This window comes from Entelurus aequoreus, linkage group LG01, assembly GCF_033978785.1.
Source record: "Entelurus aequoreus isolate RoL-2023_Sb linkage group LG01, RoL_Eaeq_v1.1, whole genome shotgun sequence".
Taxonomy (NCBI): Eukaryota; Metazoa; Chordata; class Actinopteri; order Syngnathiformes; family Syngnathidae; genus Entelurus; species Entelurus aequoreus.
The window spans coordinates 7,499,504-7,520,517 of NC_084731.1; the positions used below are offsets into that span (position 1 = coordinate 7,499,504).

Below are 21,014 nucleotides of genomic sequence, written 5' to 3' on the forward strand. Positions count from 1 at the left end.
GTCTGCAAGGGATACAGTCCGTAAGCGTGCTGCTGCTCCACTAATAGTACTAACCAGGGATGTCCGATAAAATGCGTTAAAATGTAATATCGGAAATTATTGGTATCGGTTTTTTGTTATCTGTATCGTTGTTGTTTTTTTGGTTTTTTTTATTTTTTATTAAATCTCCCCATTTCCTTCTGTTATCAATATTCTGGTTCCTACATTATATATCAATATATATCAATACAGTCTGCAAGGGATACAGTCCGTAAGCACACATGATTGTGCGTGCTGCTGCTCCACTAATAGTACTAACCTTTAACAGTTCATTTTACTCATTTTCATTAATTACTAGTTTCTATGTAACTGTTTTTATATTGTTTTACTTTCTTTTTTATTCAAGAATTATTTATTTATTTTTTTTAATTTTTAAAAAGGACCTTATCTTCACCATACCTGGTTGTCCAAATTAGGCATAATAATGTGTTAATTCCACGACTGTATATATTGGTATCGGTAATTAAGAGTTGTACAATATCGGAATATCCGATACCGGCAAAAAAGCCATTATCGGACATCCCTAATTACAGTATGCATTATGGTTAAAAAAATGTAATTAAACCGTATGAATATGTTTAACCTAAAAATAACATCACCAAACAATCGCAATAATAATGATAATGATTTATAATGATTATTATTATCATATTTCGGTTATGGTTTCTTGTCCCCGCCCTCTCGTTTTTACCACGCGTACCTTTATTTTGGTAGCCAACTCCGGAAGCGCTGCTCGCCAGTACAGCAGAAGCATTGACGTCACCCTTAAAATCGACTCTGGCAGCACAGGTTCGGATGTTATCACCGGGAGAGCTGCAGGGTTCTGCTTAAGGAGGACTTCGGCGCGATGACAGCCTCCAAGGATCCCAGCAAGAAGAAAGCAAAAGAGTCTCAGCAGCAGGATGAGGTAGACCAACATTTTAGTCCTTCAACTGTGCGTCCTAATTCGTGTCCACATTGTGGCCGTGGATGCTGCGAGTGAGTGAGGATGCCATTCCTTCAACATCTGTGTGGCTTTTATTGGCTGTGCATCTCCTGCGCATGTGCAGTGGCTGATTGTTTTGGTTGTGACGGCGAGTTAAAGTGTGACAACGTGACGTGTTACATAACACTCATGCAGATGAGGCACAAGGGGAGATTGTTGTGTGCATGACTACACAACAGGTGGGACAGTGCAGCTACACGCCAGGTCAACTTATTGGTACCAATCAGCTTTCGCGTTACGTTTCTAGCATTTTCCATGCAAGGATTTTCCAGAGAAAAGTGCGACTTGCAGATGTTAAAAGTACACAAAGGATGTCGGTATGATCCGTTGCCCGGATCATGTTTTTATTTTAGTTTGACTCCCTTGGTTGTGTTTTCAGAACCCCTGGGTTTGTGTTTTCGTTGCCATGGGTGCTGATTATTTTCAGCTGCCTCTGATTAGTGTTAAAGGTACTCAAAGGATGTCGTCATGATCCGTTGCCCGGATCATGTTTTTAATTTAGTTTGACTCCCTTAGTTCTGTTTTTCAGCACCCCTGTGTTTGTGTTTTCGTTGCCATGGGTGCTGATTATTTTTACCTGCCTCTGATTAGTGTTAAAGGTACTCAAAGGAGACAACGGATCATGTTTTTAATTAGTTTGACTCCCTTGGTTCTGTTTTTCAGCACACCTGGGTTTGTGTTTTCGTTGCCATGGGTGCTGATTATTTTTCAGCTACCTCTGATTAGTGTTAAATGTACTCAAAGGATGTCGTCATGATCCGTTGCCCGGATCATGTTTTTATTTTAGTTTGACTCCCTTGGTTCTGTTTTCAGCACCCCTGGGTTTGTGTTTTCGTTGCCATGGGTGCTGATTATTTTCACCCGCCTCTGATTAGTGTTAAAGGTACTTAAAGGATGTCATCATGATCCGTTGCCTGGATCAGGTTTTTATTTTAGTTTGACTCCCTTGGTTCTGTTTTCAGCACCCCTGGGTTTGTGTTTTCGTTGCCATGGGTGCTGATTATTTTCACCCGCCTCTGATTAGTGTTAAAGGTACTCAAAGGATGTCGTCGTGATCCGTTGCCTAATGTTTTATTTTAGTTTGACTCCCTTAGTTCTGTTTTTCAGCACCCCTGGGTGTGTGTTTTCGTTGCCATGGGTGCTGATTATTTTCACCTGCCTCTGATTAGTGTTAAAGGTACTCAAAAGATGTCGTCATGATCCGTAGCCCGGATCATGTTTTATTTTAGTTTGACTCCCTTAGTTCTGTTTTTCAGAACCCCTGGGTTTGTGTTTTCGTTGCCATGGGTGCTGATTATTTTCACCCGCCTCTGATTAGTGTTAGAGGTGAAGTGAATTGTGAAGTGAATTATATTTATATAGCGCTTTTCTCTAGTGACTCAAAGCGCTTTACATAGTGAAAACCCAATATCTAAGTTACATTTAAACCAGTGTGGGTGGCACTGAGAGCAGGTGGGTAAAGTGTCTTGCCCAAGGACACAACGGCAGTGACTAGGATGGCGGAAGCGGGAATCGAACCTGCAACCCTCAGGTTGATGGCACGGCCACTCTACCAACCGAGCTATACCGCCCCACTCAAAGGATGTCGTCGTGATCTGTTGCCTCATGTTTTATTTAGTTTGACTCCCTTAGTTCTGTTTTTCAGCACCCCTGGGTTTGTGTTTTTGTTGCCATGGGTGCTCATTATTTTCACCTGCCTCTGATTATTGTTAGAGGTACTCAAAGGATGTCATCATGATCCATTGCCCGGATCATGTTTTATTTTAGTTTGACTCCCTTAGTTCTGTTTTTCAGCACCCCTGGGTTTGTGTTTTCGTTGCCATGGGTGCTGATTATTTTCACCCGCCTCTGATTAGTGTTAAAGGTACTCAAAGGATGTCGTCGTGATCCGTTGCCCGGATCATGTTTTATTTTAGTTTGACTCCCTTATTTCTGTTTTTCAGCACCCCTGGGTTTGTGTTTTCGTTGCCATGGGTGCTGATTATTTTCACCTGCCTCTGATTAGTGTTAAAGGTACTCAACAGATGTCGTCATGATCCGTTGCCCGGATCATGTTTTTAATTTAGTTTGACTCCCTTAGTTCTGTTTTTCAACACCCCTGGATTTGTGTTTTCGTTGCCATGGGTGCTGATTATTTTTACCTGCCTCTGATTAGTGTTAAAGGTACTCAAAGGAGGCAACGGATCATGTTTTTATTTTAGTTTGACTCCCTTGGTTCTGTTTTTCAGCACCCCTGGGTTTGTGTTTTCGTTGCCATGGGTGCTGATTATTTTCACCCGCCTCTGATTAGTGTTAAAGGTACTCAACAGATGTCGTCATGATCCGTAGCCCGGATCATGTTTTATTTTAGTTTGACTCCCTTAGTTCTGTTTTTCAGCACCCCTGGGTTTGTGTTTTCGTTGCCATGGGTGCTGATTATTTTCACCCGCCTCTGATTATTGTTAAAGGTACTCAAAGGATGTCGTCATGATCCGTTGCCCGGATCATGTTTTATCTTAGTTGGACTCCCTTAGTTCTGTTTTCAGCACCCGTGGGTTTGTGTTTTTGTTGCCATGGGTGCGGATTATTTTCACCCACCTCTGATTAGTGTTAAAGGTACTCAAAGGAGGCAACGGATCATGTTTTTATTTTAGTTTGACTCCCTTAGTTCTGTTTTTCAGCACCCCTGGGTTTGTGTTTTCGTTGCCATGGGTGTTGATTATTTTCACCTGCCTCTGATTAGTGTTAAAAGTACTCAAAGGATGTCGGTATGATCCGTTGCCCGGATCATGTTTTTATTTTAGTTTGACTCCCTTAGTCCTGTTTTTTAGCACCCCTGGGTTTGTGTTTTCGTTGCCATGGGTGCTGATTATTTTCACCTGCCTCTGATTAGTGTTAAAGGTACTCAAAGGATGTCGTCGTGATCCGTTGCCCGGATCATGTTTTTAATTTAGTTTGACTCCCTTAGTTCTGTTTTTCAGCACCCCTGTGTTTGTGTTTTCGTTGCCATGGGTGCTGATTATTTTTACCTGCCTCTGATTAGTGTTAAAGGTACTCAACGGATGTCGTCATGATCCGTTGCCCGGATCATGTTTTTAATTTAGTTTGACTCCCTTAGTTCTGTTTTTCAGCACCCCTGTGTTTGTGTTTTCGTTGCCATGGGTGCTGATTATTTTTACCTGCCTCTGATTAGTGTTAAAGGTACTCAAAGGAGGCAATGGATCATGTTTTTATTTTAGTTTGACTCCCTTGGTTCTGTTTTTCAGCACCCCTGGGTTTGTGTTTTTGTTGCCATTGGTGCTGATTATTTTCCAGCTACCTCTGATTAGTGTTAAAGGTACTCAAAGGAAGTCGTCATGATCCGTTGCCCGGATCATGTTTTATCTTAGTTTGACTCCTTTAGTTCTGTTTTCAGCACTCCCGGCTTTGTGTTTTCGTTGCCATGGGTGCTGATTATTTTCACCCGCCTCTGATTAGTGTTAAAGGTACTCAACGGATGTCGTCATGATCCGTTGCCCAGATCATGTTTGTCTTAGTTTGACTCCCTTAGTTCTGTTTTCAGCACTCCTGGGTTTGTGTTTTTGTTGCCATTGGTGCTGATTATTTTCCAGCTACCTCTGATTAGTGTTAAAGGTACTCAAAGGATGTCATCATGATCCGTTGCCCGGATCATGTTTTTATTTTAGTTTGACTCCCTTAGTTCTGTTTTTCAGCACCCCATGGGTTTGTGTTTTTGTTGCCATTGGTGCTGATTATTTTACAGCTACCTCTGATTAGTGTTAAAGGTACTCAAAGGATGTCGTCATGATCTGTTGCCCGGATCATGTTTTATCTTAGTTTGACTCCCTTAGTTCTGTTTTCAGCACCCGTGGGTTTGTGTTTTTGTTGCCATGGGTGCTGATTATTTTCACCCACCTCTGATGAGTGTTAAAGGTACTCAAAGGAGGCAACGGATCATGTTTTTATTTTAGTTCGACTCCCTTGGTTCTGTTTTTCAGCACCCCTGGGTTTGTGTTTTCGTTGCCATGGGTGCTGATTATTTTCACCCGCCTCTGATTAGTGTTAAAGGTACTCAAAAGATGTCGTCATGATCCGTAGCCCGGATCATGTTTTATTTTAGTTTGACTCCCTTAGTTCTGTTTTTCAGAACCCCTGGGTTTGTGTTTTCGTTGCCATGGGTGCTGATTATTTTCACCCGCCTCTGATTAGTGTTAAAGGTACTCAAAGGATGCATGGTGCAGGTTGAGTCCATGGAACATGTTGAAAAAAATGCACATGGTACAACTGATGTGCAGTAGTTGCCAGTTTTTTGAAAGGTTTCAGGGTTTAAAGCTTTGCAAAATTGCTTTGTGGATAGACCAGCTGTGCCCAAAGTGGGGCCCGCGGGCCAAATTTGGCCCGTCGTGTCATTTCATTTGGCCCGCCAGCTGACCAAGCGGGACTCTGCACAATGCTGGAAATACGAGAATCTACTTGATAAACCATCACCCGGAAAATATATTTGAAGCCGGGAAAGCTAAACATTTATTTTTGAGGTATTTACATGATTAAAAATAAAATTGTCAGGTATAATTGCTTTAAAAAGTGGACGTTTCCGCACAATTCTTTGCACCTAAAAATAAACGTTTGTAGTAATAAATATGATTAGATCATTTATGTTTGTGTTGAATTACAGTAAGTGTGTCTAACACTATTACATTTTTACCAAGTTTTTTTTTTTTGGACAATGATATTGTACTTAAGGACAAAATTTAAGGTCAGCTTTGTATTATAAGCCACAGCTTATTATTAATTATTAGTATCACAAATATAACTTTTTGTCATTACATTGTCTTTTTGCTCATTTTTTTTTTTTACATTTAACCGTTGCTAAAAAACTTACCGTGTGGACACGTCATCAGCACACCCAAGACAATGGGCATATACACACACACACACACACACACACACACACACACACACCCTCCCCCACCCCACGCCTTCACCACCGTTTGATTCCCCTTCGGGGTAATGGACGGCTGGCAGCGCTTCATAGCAGCAGTCGACCTCCAGGGTCCCAACTCCCCCCCCTTTCTGTTGCGAGTTGTCGTGATTAAATGTAACATGTTTATGTGTGCATGACATGGACGTTTTTTCCCACTCCCTTAGGAGCCCAGTCTAGATTGTATTTTTTGACTCATCTTCTTCCCCAGCGTTTTACCCTTTTCCCACCTTTTACGGGGCGCCTCGTGGCGACCCATCAGCGTTCCTGTTCTGTAACCCTGTACAGTGTTTGTTTGTCTCATCTTGAACGGGTTTGTGCTGAAAACATAGTTTTGTTGTACTTGTTGCAATGACAATAAATACCTCTCCTATCCTATTAACAGGTTTAGAGATGTCCGATAATATCGGTATTATCGGCCGATATATGCGTTAAAATGTAATATCGGAAATTATCGGTATCGTTTTTTTTTTATCGGTATCGGTATCGTTTTTTTTTTTAATTTTTTTTTTTTTTTTTTTCAATTAAATCAACATAAAAAACACAAGATACACCTACAATTAGTGCACCAACCCAAAAAACCTCCCTCCCCCATTTACACTCATTCACACAAAAGGGTTGTTTCTTTCTGTTATTAATATTCTGGTTCCTACATTATATATCAATATATATCAATACAGTCTGCAAGGGATACAGTCCGTAAGCACACATGATTGTGCGTGCTGCTGCTCCACTAATAGTACTAACCTTTAACAGTTAATTTTACTCATTTTCATTCATTACTAGTTTCTATGTAACTGTTTTTATATTGTTGTACTTTCTTTTTTATTGAAGAAAATGTTTTTAATTTATTCATCTTATTTTACTATTTTTTTTAAAAAGTACCTTATCTTCACCATACATGGTTGTCCAAATTAGGCATAATAATGTGTTAATTCCATGACTGCATATATCGGTTGATATCGGTATCGGTAATTAAAGAGTTGGACAATATCGGAATATCGGATATCGGCAAAAAGCCATTATCGGACATCCCTAAACAGGTTACCCATCCATTTCGGGGTTGCGGGGGTTACCGGAGCCTATCCTAGACATATAATTATCAAGTTTTTATTTCCATGACTGAAATTGCTATAATTAATTTTTTTTCTTTTAAACATTACGCTTTTTCAAACAGCTCAACAAAAAAAAGGACATGAACACAGTTTTAACGACAATTACCTGCAGTGCGTTGGTGTCCTTGCCAGATATTTTGTTTTGTAGGAATACAGAACTTGTATTCCTGCTGTAGAAGAACTCGCATTCAGCCTGCTAAACATTCTGTAATTGCGTACTCTGAATCTTTAGCGAACTTACTGTGTGGCTACAATTAGTTTAGTTTAGTCTTTATTTGAAGGGACAATGCACAGAAACATGAAGCTCAAAGACAGATATGTTCTGTACCAGATTATAGCTAAATAGCTCATTTCCATCTGCAGTCCCTGGCTACCTAAATTAAAGGGATACACAAATCATGCAATGAAATTATGACAATAAAATCATACACAAGTATTAAGAAAAAAGTCATAAAATGCCCTTTCATGGACACATACTTAATATACAATACAAGCACACCTCATTTACATCATCACACAAAGACAATACATACTTTTGTTCACATCTGTCATCATTTGTAAAAACAACCATGATTTTAACACACACACCTCACAATTTACAATAAAAATGCTCTCATGGATAAATGTAATACACATTTAGGGTTGATGTGTCAAACATAGTGGCCACCTTATTGACCGTGTGAGCCGCTTTGATTGCTCCAAAGCCACTTTTTAACTTCAATTGTGAATGAAGAGTCATCTGTTAGACTTTTCAACTTTGTTGCGAGGTCGTTCCATTCCTTCATGGCTTTATATGAAAAGGCTGATTTGTGCAAAAGAGGTTTTACATCTGGGTACGCTACACTGCCCCCTGGTGGAGGCTCGTGTGTTTCTAGTTGTCACAGCAGATGTAAACTGGACAAAGTGCTTAAGTGGCGCTGGTGCAGTGTTATTTAAGATTCGATGGGCCATTCGTATTGGTGCTAATCTTTGAATGTTAGCTAAATTTAACAATCTATATTTTTGGAGAACTAGACAATGATGGTGGTGTTGTGGTTTTTCGGTCAAGGATTTTGAGGGATTGTTTGTGCAAAGTTTCCAATGGCCTCAGTGTCATTTTGCTTGTCTGCGACCAACATGCTATACAATAATAAAAACGAGACATAATCATTGCATTAAAGACCTACTGAAAGCCACTACTACCGACCACGCAGTCTGATAGTTTATATATCAATGATGAAATCTTAACATTGCAACACATGCCAATACGGCCGGGTTAACTTATAAAGTGACATTTTAAAATTCCCGGGAAATATCCGGCTGAAACATCACGGTATGATGACGTATGCGCGTGACGAAGTCCGAGTAACGGAAGTTATGGTACCCCGTAGAATCCTATACAAAAAGCTCTGTTTTCATTTCATAATTCCACAGTATTCTGGACATCTTTTGCAATTTTTTTAATGAACAATGAAGGCTGCAAAGAAGACAGTTGTAGGTGGGATCAGTGTATTAGCAGCGGACTACAGCAACACAACCAGGAGGACTTTGTTGGAGCGCTAGCCGCGCTAGCCGCGCTAGCCGCCGACTTCACCTTGACTTCCTACATCTCCGGGCCGCCAAACGCATCGGGTGAAGTCCTTCGTCCTTCTGCCGATCGCTGGAACGCAGGTGAGCACGGGTGTTGATGAGCAAATGAGGGCTGGCTGGCGTAGGTGGAGAGCTAATGTTTTTAGCATAGCTCTGTGCAGTCTGGTTGCTAAGTTAGCTTCAATGGCGTCGTTAGCACAGCATTGTTAACCTTCGCCAGCCTGGAAAGCATTAACCGTGTATTTACATGTCCACGGTTTAATAGTATTGTTGATTTTCTATCTATACTTCCCGTCAGGGGTTTATTTATTTTGTTTCTATATGCAGTTAAAGCAAGATATCACGTTAGCTCGTAGCTAAAGCATTTCGCCGATGTATTGTCGTGGAGATAAAAGGCACTGAATGTCCATTTCGCGTTCTCGACTCTCATTTTCAAGAGGATATAGTATCCGAGGTGGTTTAAAATACAAATCTGTGATCTACAATAGAAAAAGGAGAGTGTGGAATCCAATGAGCCAGCTTGTACCTAAGTTACGGTCAGAGCGAAAAAAGATACGTCCTGCACTGCACTCTAGTCCTTCACTGTAACGTTCCTCATCTACGAATCTTTCATCCTCGCTCAAATTAATGGGGTAATCATCACTTTCTCGGTCCGAATCTCTCTTGCTCCATTGTAAACAACGGGGAATTGTGAGGAATACTAGCTCCTGTGACGTCACGCTACTTCCGGTACAGGCAAGGCTTTTTTTTTTATCAGCCAGCAAAAGTTGCGAACTTTATCGTCGATTTTCTCTACTAAATCCTTTCAGCAAAAATATGGCAATATCGCGAAATGATCAAGTATGACACATAGAATGGATCTGCTATCCCCGTTTAAATAAAAAAAAATCATTTCAGTAGGCCTTTAAAATAAGTTTGAGCTGCCTCCAGTGTTAATGAATTCCTGATACATTTGAACGTTTTTATGTTGTATTTAAGACTCTGGCACATCTGTTTGATATGTTTTTTAAAGCCAAGTGTTGAACAATGAACACCTTTTTGTACGAAGAGCGTCTCAGAGTCATGCTTTTTGCAGGAAGCATCAGCCAATTTAGTCGATTCGTTCCAATTGTGGGTTTTGATAACGTTTGTAACCTCAATGTGTCCGAAGCCTCGTTTCTTCCTTTTTCACATAAACATGAAGTCGTCACCGGCTTTGCCGTCATCTTGAAAGCGAGGGCGACGGGCAGCGGCATAAAGTGCGTCTGGGAGACGCTTTCACGCACTCGCAGTCACTAAGAATACAATCACAGGCATTTAATTCATGTCGGTGAGCAGCTCAGTGGCGTGTAAGGAAGGCTCTGCTGTGTGCGTCTGCACCGTTCACTCAATCATCTCCACCTCACTGGCCTTACGTGTGATACAGGTGGACACATGATTGCAAATACGGTGTTAGCTTTCACTGTTATGCGGATGACACCCAACTCTACATGCCCCTAAAGCTGACCAACACGCCGGATTGTAGTCAGCTGGAGGCGTGTCTTAATGAAATTAAACAATGGATGTCCGCTAACTTTTTGCAACTCAACGCTAAGAAAACGGAAATGCTGATTATCGGTCCTGCTCGACACCGACATCTATTTAATAATACCACCTAAGCATTTGACAACCAAACAATTAAACAAGGCGACTCGGTAAAGAATCTGGGTATTATCTTCCACCCAACTCTCTCGTTTGAGTCACACATTAAAGGCCTACTGAAAGCCACTACTACCGACCACGCAGTCTGATAGTTTATATATCAATGATGAAATCTTAACATTATAACACATGCCAATACGGCCGGGTTAACTTATAAAGTGAAATTTTAAATTTGCCGCTAAACTTCCGGTTCGAAACGCCTCTGAGGATGACGTATGCGCGTGACGTAGACCGGCGAACACGGGTATGCCTTCCACATTGAAGCCAATACGAAAAAGCTCTGTTTTCATTTCATAATTCCACAGTATTCTGGACATCTGTGTTCGTGAATCTGTTGCAATCATGTTCATTGCATTATGGAGAAGGAAGCTGAGCAAGCAAAGAAGAAAGTTGTCGGTGCGAAACGGACGTATTTTTCGAACGTAGTCAGCAACAACAGTACACAGCCGGCGCTTCTTTGTTTACATTCCCGAAAGATGCAGTCAAGATGGAAGAACTCGGATAACAGAGACTCTAACCAGGAGGACTTTTGACTTCGATACACAGACGCCTGTAGAGAACTGGGACAACACAGACTCTTACCAGGATTACTTTGATTTGGATGACAAAGACGCAGACGTGCTACTGTGAGTATGCAGCTTTGGCTTCTAAACATTTGATCGCTTGACCGTATGTGCGCAACTTTTTTTTTGCGTATGTACGTAACTTTTTAAAAATATATAAGCTTTATGAACCTTGGGTTAGGTGAACGGTCTTTTGGGCTGAGTGATTGTGTGTGTTGATCAGGTGTTTGAATTGTATTGGCGTGTTCTATGGAGCTAGGAGCTAGCAGAGGAGCTAGGAGCTAGCATAACAAACACGCAGGTGTTTTTATGCAGGATTAATTTGTGGCATATTAAATATAAGCCTGGTTGTGTTGTGGCTAATAGAGTATATATATGTCTTGTGTTTATTTACTGTTGTAGTCATTCCCAGCTGAATATCAGGTCACCCCCGGCTCTCACAGCATCTTCCCTATCTGAATAGCTTCAACTCCCCACTAGTCCTTCACTTGCACTTTACTCATCCACAAATCTTTCATCCTCGCTCAAATTAATGGGGAAATTGTCGCTTTCTCGGTCCGAATCTCTCTCACTTCATGCGGCCATCATTGTAAACAATAGGGAACTTTGCGTATATGTTCAACTGACTACGTCACGCTACTTCCGGTAGGGGCAAGCCTTTTTTTTAATCAGATACCAAAAGTTGCAATCTTTATCGTCGTTGTTCTATACTAAATCCTTTCAGCAAAAATATGGCAATATCGCGAAATTATCAAGTATGACACATAGAATAGATCTGCTATCCCCGTTTAAATAAAAAAAAATCATTTCAGTAGGCCTTTAAGAGTGTTACTAAAACGGCCTTCTTTCATCTCCGTAATATCGCTAAAATTCGTTCCATTTTGTCCACAAGCGATGCTGAGATCATTATCCATGCGTTCGTTACATCTCGTCTCGATTACTGTAACGTTTTATTTTCGGGCCTCCCTATGTCTAGCATTAAAAGATTACAGTTGGTACAAAATGCGGCTGCTAGACTTTTGACAAAAACAAGAAAGTTTGATCATATTACGCCTATACTGGCTCACCTGCACTGGCTTCCTGTGCACCTAAGATGCGACTTTAAGGTTTTACTCATCATCATCATCATCATCAGCAGCCGTTGTCAGTCCACTGCTGGACGAAAGCCTCAGCATGTTTCTGCCATAGTGAACGATCTCTCTTGGCGTACTCTTCATGCTGGTTATTAGCCTACACCTTCCACGCTGGCTTGGTGCGGGTTGGAAGGGGTATTTTATATCAGAGATCCTTCTCCTAGACCAGGGGTCGGCAACCTTTACCACTCAAAGAGCCATTTTGGCAAGTTTCACAAATTAAAGAAAGTAATGGGAGCCACAAAAAAAAATTTAAAATTTAAAATGAAAAACACTGCATACAAAGCTTAAACGCTTTGTGCTATGTTAACCAGGGGTCTCCGACACACGCACCGGCACGCACTTTAATGTGGAAATTTGATGTTAGTGCAGCCCGCGAGTTTTGAATGAATGGCGCTTGATAGCGTCATACTTGCCAACCCTCTCATTTTTCCCGGGAGACTCCCGAATATCAGAGCGTGATGACACTGCATTTGGCGCCCTCTACAGTCTGCCCTAACGGTGTACCTGCTCGACCACACGTAGAATGCAATTTCAGCTTGCTCACGTAAGTGACAGCAAGGCGTACTACCTCAGCAGCCACACATCTTACACTGACGGTACCAATACCCAGAATCCCATGCAGCCCTAACTCTTCCGCTCAACCAACGCACGGAGAGGGGGGAGGGTTGATGTGTGGGGGGATTTGGTGGTAGCGGGGGTGTATAATGTAGACCGGAAGAGTTAGGGCTGCATGGGAGTCTGGGTAATGGTTGTGTTGTGTTTATGTTGTGTTACGGTGGGATGTTCTCCAGAAATGTGTTTTTCATTCTTTTTTGGTGTGGGTTCACAGTGTGGCGCATATTTGTAACGTAACAATGTTAAAGTTGTTTGATACGGCTACCGTCAGTGTAAGCTGTGTGGCTGATGAGTAAGTATGCTTTGCTGTCTCCTGTGTGTGCAAGTAATAACAACATGCAACATGTGGCTGGACTGGCACGCTGTATGTAAATGCTATAGAGGACAATTACTGCAGTGCAATTAGGGCACGCCCTTTATTTAGTAATTAGAGTGTAAATAGGATTATTTTTTCCCTGGGAGTAATCTATGAGGGACACTGAGATCCATAAATCTCCTGGGAAAATCGGGGGGGTCGGCATGTATGTAGCTGAGCCGCATCAGAGTGGTCAAGGAGCCGCATGCGGCTCCGGAGCCGCGGGTTGCCGACCCCTGTCCTAGACTAATTGCCTTACTGGGCTGTTGAACTTAGTCTGTCCTGTTGGATGTCCGCGCCCCAATTACCCAGGGACCCGCTCAGCTTTATGGCGCTGACCGCCCGCCAGTCACAAGAGAAGGTGCAAACGGTTCTTTGTGTGCATTTTATAGACGTTAGTTGGGACTCACTAACCCCACACACAACCTCCCATCTCATGCCTGGATGTAGTTTAACGTCATACCCAGGACTTGCTGGGGGCTTGCCTACTCCCGCTTCACCGGGTAAGTGAAAAAACGATAAGGGTAGTGGTATTTCACTTGCGACGCCCTGGGGCCGGAGCCCCGCACGGGGCCTCCCACTTATTCTACACCCCTCATGTTTTACTACTTACGTATAAAATACTACACGGTCAAGCTCCTGCCTATCTTGACGATTGTATTGTACCATATGTCCCGGCGAGAAATCTGCGTTGAAAGAACTCCGGCTTATTAGTGATTCCCAGAGCCCAAAAAAAGTCTGCGGGCTATAGAGCGTTTTCTATTCGGGCTCCAATACTATGGAATGCCCTCCCGGTAAAAGTTAGAGATGCTACCTCAGTAGAAGCATTTAAGTCTCATCTTAAAACTCATTTGTATACTCTAGCCTTTAAATAGACTCCCTTTTTTAGACCAGTTGATCTGCCGTTTCTTTTCTACTCTGCTCCGGGGTGGACCGCTAGCCTGTTCATCGGATGGGGACATCTCTACGCTGCTGACCCGTCTCCGCTCGGGATGGTTCCTGCTGGCCCCACTATGGACTGGACTTTCGCTGATGTGTTGGACTTTCACAATATTATGTCAGACCCACTCGACATCCATTGCTTTCGGTCTCCCCTAGAGGGGGGGGGGTTACCCACATATGCGGTCCTCTCCAAGGTTTCTCATAGTCATTCACATTGACGTCCCACTGGGGTGAGTTTTCCTTGCCCGTATGTGGGCTCTGTACCGAGGATGTCGTTGTGGCTTGTACAGCCCTTTGAGACACTTGTGATTTAGGGCTATATAAATAAACATTGATTGATTGATTGATTGATGATTGTCCGTGCAACACCTCATTGGCTTATTTGAATCCCTCAGTAATTGCACTTTAATGACTATGACGGTTGGGCTGTCAAACGATTAAAATGTTTATTCGTTATTAATCACACTTTGTTGACATTCTCTCTTCAAATACGTCGACTGTAAGCAATGTTCCCTCTAATGCCTGGTTCACACCAAAGCGGCGAGCAAAGCGCCGTCATTTCTGTAAATTTTTCCACGAATATCCCGATCTCCGAAGTAATGTTATGCTTTGATGCGCTCTGATACAAACTAGTTGCCGCTTTGGGGGGACGAATTACCGTTCCTCACGATTTGATGCCGCTTTGATCCCGCTTTGATACGCTTTAAATCACGCTTTGATACGTTTTATTACGCTTTATTGAACTTTTTAATGCTTTGATGCGATCCTGACGCTTTAAATCAGGCTCTGACACGATTATCCAGCTCTGTTGTGCATTGGAATGAATGTGTCATGAACGTCATGAACATTAATTTGTAATAACGACTTTGAAATGTGATATTGTTGTGTAATTATGTGCAAGTTGGAAGATGCTGTGGTTATTGTTTTGTGAATTTGATGAATAATTTGCATGCGCACACATGATGTAATAAAAAAGAGAAATATGATGAACAAATAAGTAAAAAAAAATTTGAAAAACTCAGTATACTAAGTTTCCCCCACATTTTTTTTAGATTTATCTATTTATTTGATTTCTCTTTTTGTTTTATTATATACAGGATAAAACACATAATGTAATAAAAAAGAGAAATATGATAAACAAATAAGTTAAAAAAAATGTGAAAAACTCAGTATACTGTTTTTCACACATTTTTTATATTCATTTGTTTTTTCAATTTCTCTTTTTTTACCATTATATTATGTTTATTATTTATTATTTATTATGTTTTATATTCATTTATTTTTTCAATTCCTCTTCTTTTTTCGTTATATTATGTTTATTATTTATTATTTATTATGTTTTATATTCATTTATTTTTTCAATTTCTCTTTTTTTTCCATTATATTATGTTTATTATTTATTATGTTTTATATTCATTTGTTTTTTCAATTTCACTTCTTTTTTCGTTATATTATGTTTATTATTTATTATTTATTATGTTTTATATTCATTTATTTTTTCAATTCCTCTTCTTTTTTCGTTATATTATGTTTTATATTAATTTATTTTTTCAATTTTTCTTTTTTTCGTTATATTATGTTTATTATTTATTATGTTTTATAATAATTTATTTTTTCAATTTCTCTTTTTTTCCCGTTATATTATGTTTATTATTAATTATTTATTATGTTTTGTATTCATTTATTTTTTAAATTTCTCTTTTTTTCCGTTATATTATGTTTATTATTTATTATTTGTTATGTTTTATATTCATTTATTTTTTAAATTTCTCTTCTTTTTTCGTTATATTATGTTTATTATTAATTATTTATTATGTTTTATATTCATTTATTTTTTCTATTTCTCTTTTTTTTCCGTTATATTATGTTTATTATTTATTATTTATTATGTTTTATATTCATTAGTTTTTTCAATTTATCTTCTTTTTTCGTTATATTATGTTTATTATTTATTATTTATTATGTTTTATATTCATTTATTTTTTCAATTTATCTTCTTTTTTCATTATATTATGTTTATTATTTATTATGTTTTATATTCATTTATTTTTTCAATTTCTCTTTTTTTCGTTATATTATGTTTATTATTTATTATGTTTTATATTCATTTATTTTTTCAATTTCTCTTTTTTTCCCCGTTATATTATGTTTATTATTTATTATGTTTTATATCTTCATTTCTTTTATTTCTTTGTCATCTTAATAAATATCTATCTTTCATTTCTTATGCTAGTTGACAATAATAAAAGGCATTTCTATTATTTTTTATATTCAATGTCACTAGTCAATATCACAGTCACTTCCTATTTGTAGTTGTAGACTGGGGTCCGCGCTTTGAACCAAGATATGTTAAGCTTTCCTACGCTTTGAGTCAAGCTTTGCTGAGCTTTGTCAGGCTTTGTCACGCTTTGATACGCTCTCGGCGCTTTATTCCATTCTTGACAGAGCGCCGAATTTTTTTAAACCGTTTAAAAATTTTTGGCGAACTTTCCGCATGTCCCGCTTCACTACAAGCTTTCCCACCATCCATTACGACCCTCGCGCTTTAATCAGGCTTTGTTACGCTTTAACGCCCCTTTGCATGCCGCTTTAAAGCGCCGTCAAAGCGCCGTTGGTGTGAACCTAGCATAATTGTTCATGTGTGAGCAAACGCAAAAACTCCCTGAGCATTCAGCGGAGCCCATGTGAGCAACACCAGATGTGCACACTGTGGCTACACCAGCAGCACACCTGGCCCAAACCTGACTAAATAACAAGTTCAATCTCCATCCATACATCCATTTTCTACCGCTTGTACCTTTCGGGGTCGCGGGGGATGCTGGAGCCTATCCCAGCTGCATTCGGGCGGAAGGCGGGGTACACCCTGGACAAGTCGCCACCTCAACACAGATAGACAGACAACATTCTCTTATTATTATAATCAAATGACAGCAGTCATTTCCATTTCTAATATAAGTGTTTAGGCCCACTTACAATGACAATAACCACAAATATTGTTTTTCATGAACTGTGTACTTGTATGGTTTGTCTGGGTGGAGGTCCTGCTTTGGAAATAGTTTGTACCGCTTTCAGACATTGCATTTAGTTCCCATTAAAACATCCACATGTTGCACAATGAGATGTAAGCAGGGGATCGTGTGTACATTCCTGCAACTTCCTGTTTGTAAAACATATATTTTTATTAGTATTTATTTAATATACTAACAGCATTTCATGATTAATATTTATAAATGAAGATTCCTAATAAATGACACTAGAATAAGCACACACTTGATTGGTAAATCATAGTGTAACGACCTGGAATGACAATTTATGTGTGGTGTTGGAGTTGTCCGACTTTTTGTGTGGCTGTAAACGCATCACTGGCTAAGTGCCATATGTGCATGTGTTGGCGCAAGTGAGAAAGAGCGAGCGGCTGCTGTTGATATAAAAAAGTTGCTTTTGGTCTGGTTTGTACTGCAGAAAATGACCACTTTTGCTAGATATCTTTTTTTTTACTAATGTTTTGGTGATGTGTTTATGGCCGACAATAAAGAGTTTTGCTCAGTAAAGTGATGGATGGAATTCATGTCCTCAAAGCGTCTCGACAGACGTTACAATATTTGAACAATGATGACGAAAACTGTTTTCTCTGTCGTGTCCGTGTGTCGAAAATTGTTATGCGCTTATTTTTTTATTTGATTTTGTGCGTGGCATAGATTTGCCGTGCGCAGAGGACGCTTGAGCAGTGCGCAATTGCACAGGCGCGCACCTTAGAGGGAACGTTGAGTCAACGTCGTTGACTGTAAGTTATATAATTTGAAGTGAATTATATTTATGTAGCGCTTTTCTCTAGTGACTCAAAGCACTTTTACATCGTGAAAGCCAACATCTAAGTTACATTTAAAGCAGTGTGGGTGGCACTGGGAGCAGGTGGGTAAAGTGTCTTGCCCAAGGACACAACGGCAGCGACTAGGATGGCGGAAGCGGGGATCGAACCTGGAACCCTCGAGTTGCTGGCGCGGCCACTCTACCAACCGAGCTGTACCGCCCTAGTGGATGTTCCTGCCCAATTATTTGCACTTAAAAATACATGTTTGTAGTAATAAATATCATTAATTAATGTGTTCAATTACAGTAAGTGTGTTTATCCTAACATCCCTGCCGTGGGGCGGTATAGTTCGGTTGGTAGAGTGGCCGTGCCGGCAACTTGAGGGTTCCAGGTTCGGTCCCCGCTCCGAACGGTTCCCACAAGGTTGGGAAGATGGAATTGTCCAAAATGTTTTGGTATCCTGGAGCATTCAAAGTTCCTTTCACTGGAACTAAGGGGCCAAGCCCAACTCCTGAAAAACAACTCCACGCCATAATTCCTCCTCCACCAAATTTCACACTCGGCCCAATTCAGTCCGAAATGTAGCGTTCTCCTGGCAACCTCCAAACCCAGACTGGTCCATCAGATTGCCAGATGGAAAAGCCTGATTTATTACTCCAGAGAAGGCGTCTCCACTGCTCTAGAGTCCAGTGGCGACGTGCTTTACACCACCGCATCCCACGCTTTGCATTGGACTTGGGGATGTATGGCTTAGATGCAGCTGATCGGCCATGGAAACCCATTCCACGAAGCTCTCTACATACTGTATGTGGGCTAATTGGAGAAGTTTGGAGCTCTGTAGCAACTGACTGTGCAGAAAGTCTTTGCACTATGACCCCTCTCTGTCAGTTCACGTGGCCTACCACTTGGTGGCTGAGTTGCTGTCGTTCCCAAACTCTTCCATTTTCTTAACTTTGGAATATTTAGGAGCGAGGAAATTTCACGACTGGATTTGTTGCACAGGTGGCATCCTATAACAGTTCCACGCTGGAAATCACCGAGAGCGGCCCATTCTTTCACAAATGTTTGTAGAAACAGTCTCCGTGCCTAAGTGCTTGATTTTATGCACCTGTGGCCGGGCCAAGTGATTAGGACACCTGATTCTCATCATTTGGATGGCTGGCTGTAAGCTTTTCTACTTACAGTCCCACAGATTCACACTGGAAGCCAGTTGCGCACATTTGACAGGGTTTAATATGGGTTGTTTTCAGTTTTTCCAACATGCACATTTATTTGACTTTTCAGTCTCTCCGGTCCTCCTCTCCCTACTGAAATAAAGTTTTTCAATATAAACGGGGATAGCAGATCCATTCTATGTGTCATACTTGATCATTTCGCGATATTGCCATATTTTTGCTGAAAGGATTTAGTAGAGAACATCGACGATAAAGTTCGCAACTTTTGGTCGCTGATAAAAAAAAAGCCTTGCCTGTACTGGAAGTAGCGTGACGTCACAGGTTGAAAGGCTCCTCACATTTCCCCATTGTTTACACCAGCAGCGAGAGCGATTCGGACCGAGAAAGCGACGATTACCCCATTAATTTGAGCCAGGATGAAAGATTTGTGGATGAGGAACGTGAGAGTGAAGGACCAGAGTGCAGTGCAGGACGCATCTTTTTTCGCTCTGACCGTAACTTAGGTACAAGCTGGCTCATTGGATTCCACACTCTCTCCTTTTTCTATTGTGGATCACGGATTTGTATTTTAAACCACCTCGGATACTATATCCTCTTGAAAATGAGAGTCGAGAACGCGAAATGGACATTCACAGTGACTTTTATCTCCACGACAATACATCGGCGAAGCACTTTAGCTACGGAGCTAACGTGATTGGGCTTAACTGCAGATAGAAACAAAAGAAATAACCCCTGACTGGAAGGATAGACAAAACATCAACAATACTATTAAACCATGGACATGTAACTACACGGTTAATGCTTTCCAGCCTGGCGAAGCGTAACAATGCTGTTGCTAACGACGCCATTGAAGCTAACTTAGCAACGGGACCTCACAGAGCTATGCTAAAAACATTAGCTATCCACCTACGTCAGCCAGCCCTCATCTGCTCATCAACGCCCGTGCTCTCCTGCGTTCCAGCGATCGACGGAGCGACGAAGGACTTCACCCGATCATCCGTGCGGTCGGCGGCTAGCGTCGGATTGCGCGTCTGCTATCCAAGTCAAAGTCCTCCTGGTTGTGTTGCTGCAGCCAGCCGCTAATACACCGATCCCACCTACAGCTTTCTTCTTTGCAGTCTCCATTGTTCATTAAACAAATTGCAAAAGATTCACCAACACAGATGTCCAGAATACTGTGGAATTTTGAGATGAAAACCGAGCTTTTTGTATTGGATACAATGGTGTCCGAATACTCCCGTTTAACTAGTGACGTCACGCGCATACGTCATCATACATAGACGTTTTCAACCGGAAGTTTGGCGGGAAATTTAAAATTGCACTTTATAAGTTAACCCGGCCGTATTGGCATGTGTTGCAATGTTAAGATTTCATCATTGATGTATAAACTATCAGACTGCGTGGTCGCTAGTAGTGGCTTTCAGTAGGCCTTTAAAGACAACAGATGATTAGTTTAACACGTACCACCTGCGCAAACTAATGATCTGCCAGCTGTGTCTCGCCGTCAGCACATGCCACGCCCCCGTCTGATGGCGCTCTGTTTTCAGCACCCTGGACAGAGGCGCTGATCACAATCCCCTTCCACAGTGGCCAAATACTTTTGGCAATGTGGTGTATTTGTGCTGATTGAGGAACACAAATGACAGCATGGACATTAAAAAGGTTTTACTCTCAACCTGAATAACAGAATATGATTAGTGGGGTTGTGTGTCACCATTGTACACATGCAGTGTTTCCCACACATTCATTTATTTGTGGCGGCCCGCCACGAAAGAATTACGTCCGCCACAAATAAAAAAATAAAATCAAAATATTTTTTTTTTTTTTTTTTTTTTTTTTTTTTTTGGTCCTGTCCAGCTTCTCAGGCAAATTATATAGTTGATGTAGATGCCCATATAGGCTGTTCAGATTTACTTTACAAAAGAGAAGTGTAGGATACTTCTCTTGTTGCCTTATTTGTATTTGACCACTACTGTTTTCTGTTTATTTGTTACTGACTGTGGCAGGACACCTGTGCCTCTGTTTCACTTTATGTTGCTGGTAAATAATATGGTTGTAGTAGTAGGCTA

General features: G+C 40.8%; 1 protein-coding gene across 1 annotated transcript in view; it reads left to right on the forward strand.

Annotated features, from left to right (window-relative positions):
* The first annotated feature begins 836 nt into the window (after positions 1-836).
* The window catches only part of LOC133647640 (inactive dipeptidyl peptidase 10-like), an 89,668-nt gene continuing 69,490 nt past the window's right edge, over positions 837-21,014 (forward strand). Inside the window, exon 1 of the mRNA XM_062043351.1 lies at positions 837-946. Within this exon, the coding sequence (XP_061899335.1) occupies positions 887-946 (60 nt within the window). The 5' untranslated portion in view covers positions 837-886. The remainder of the gene's footprint in view (positions 947-21,014) is intronic.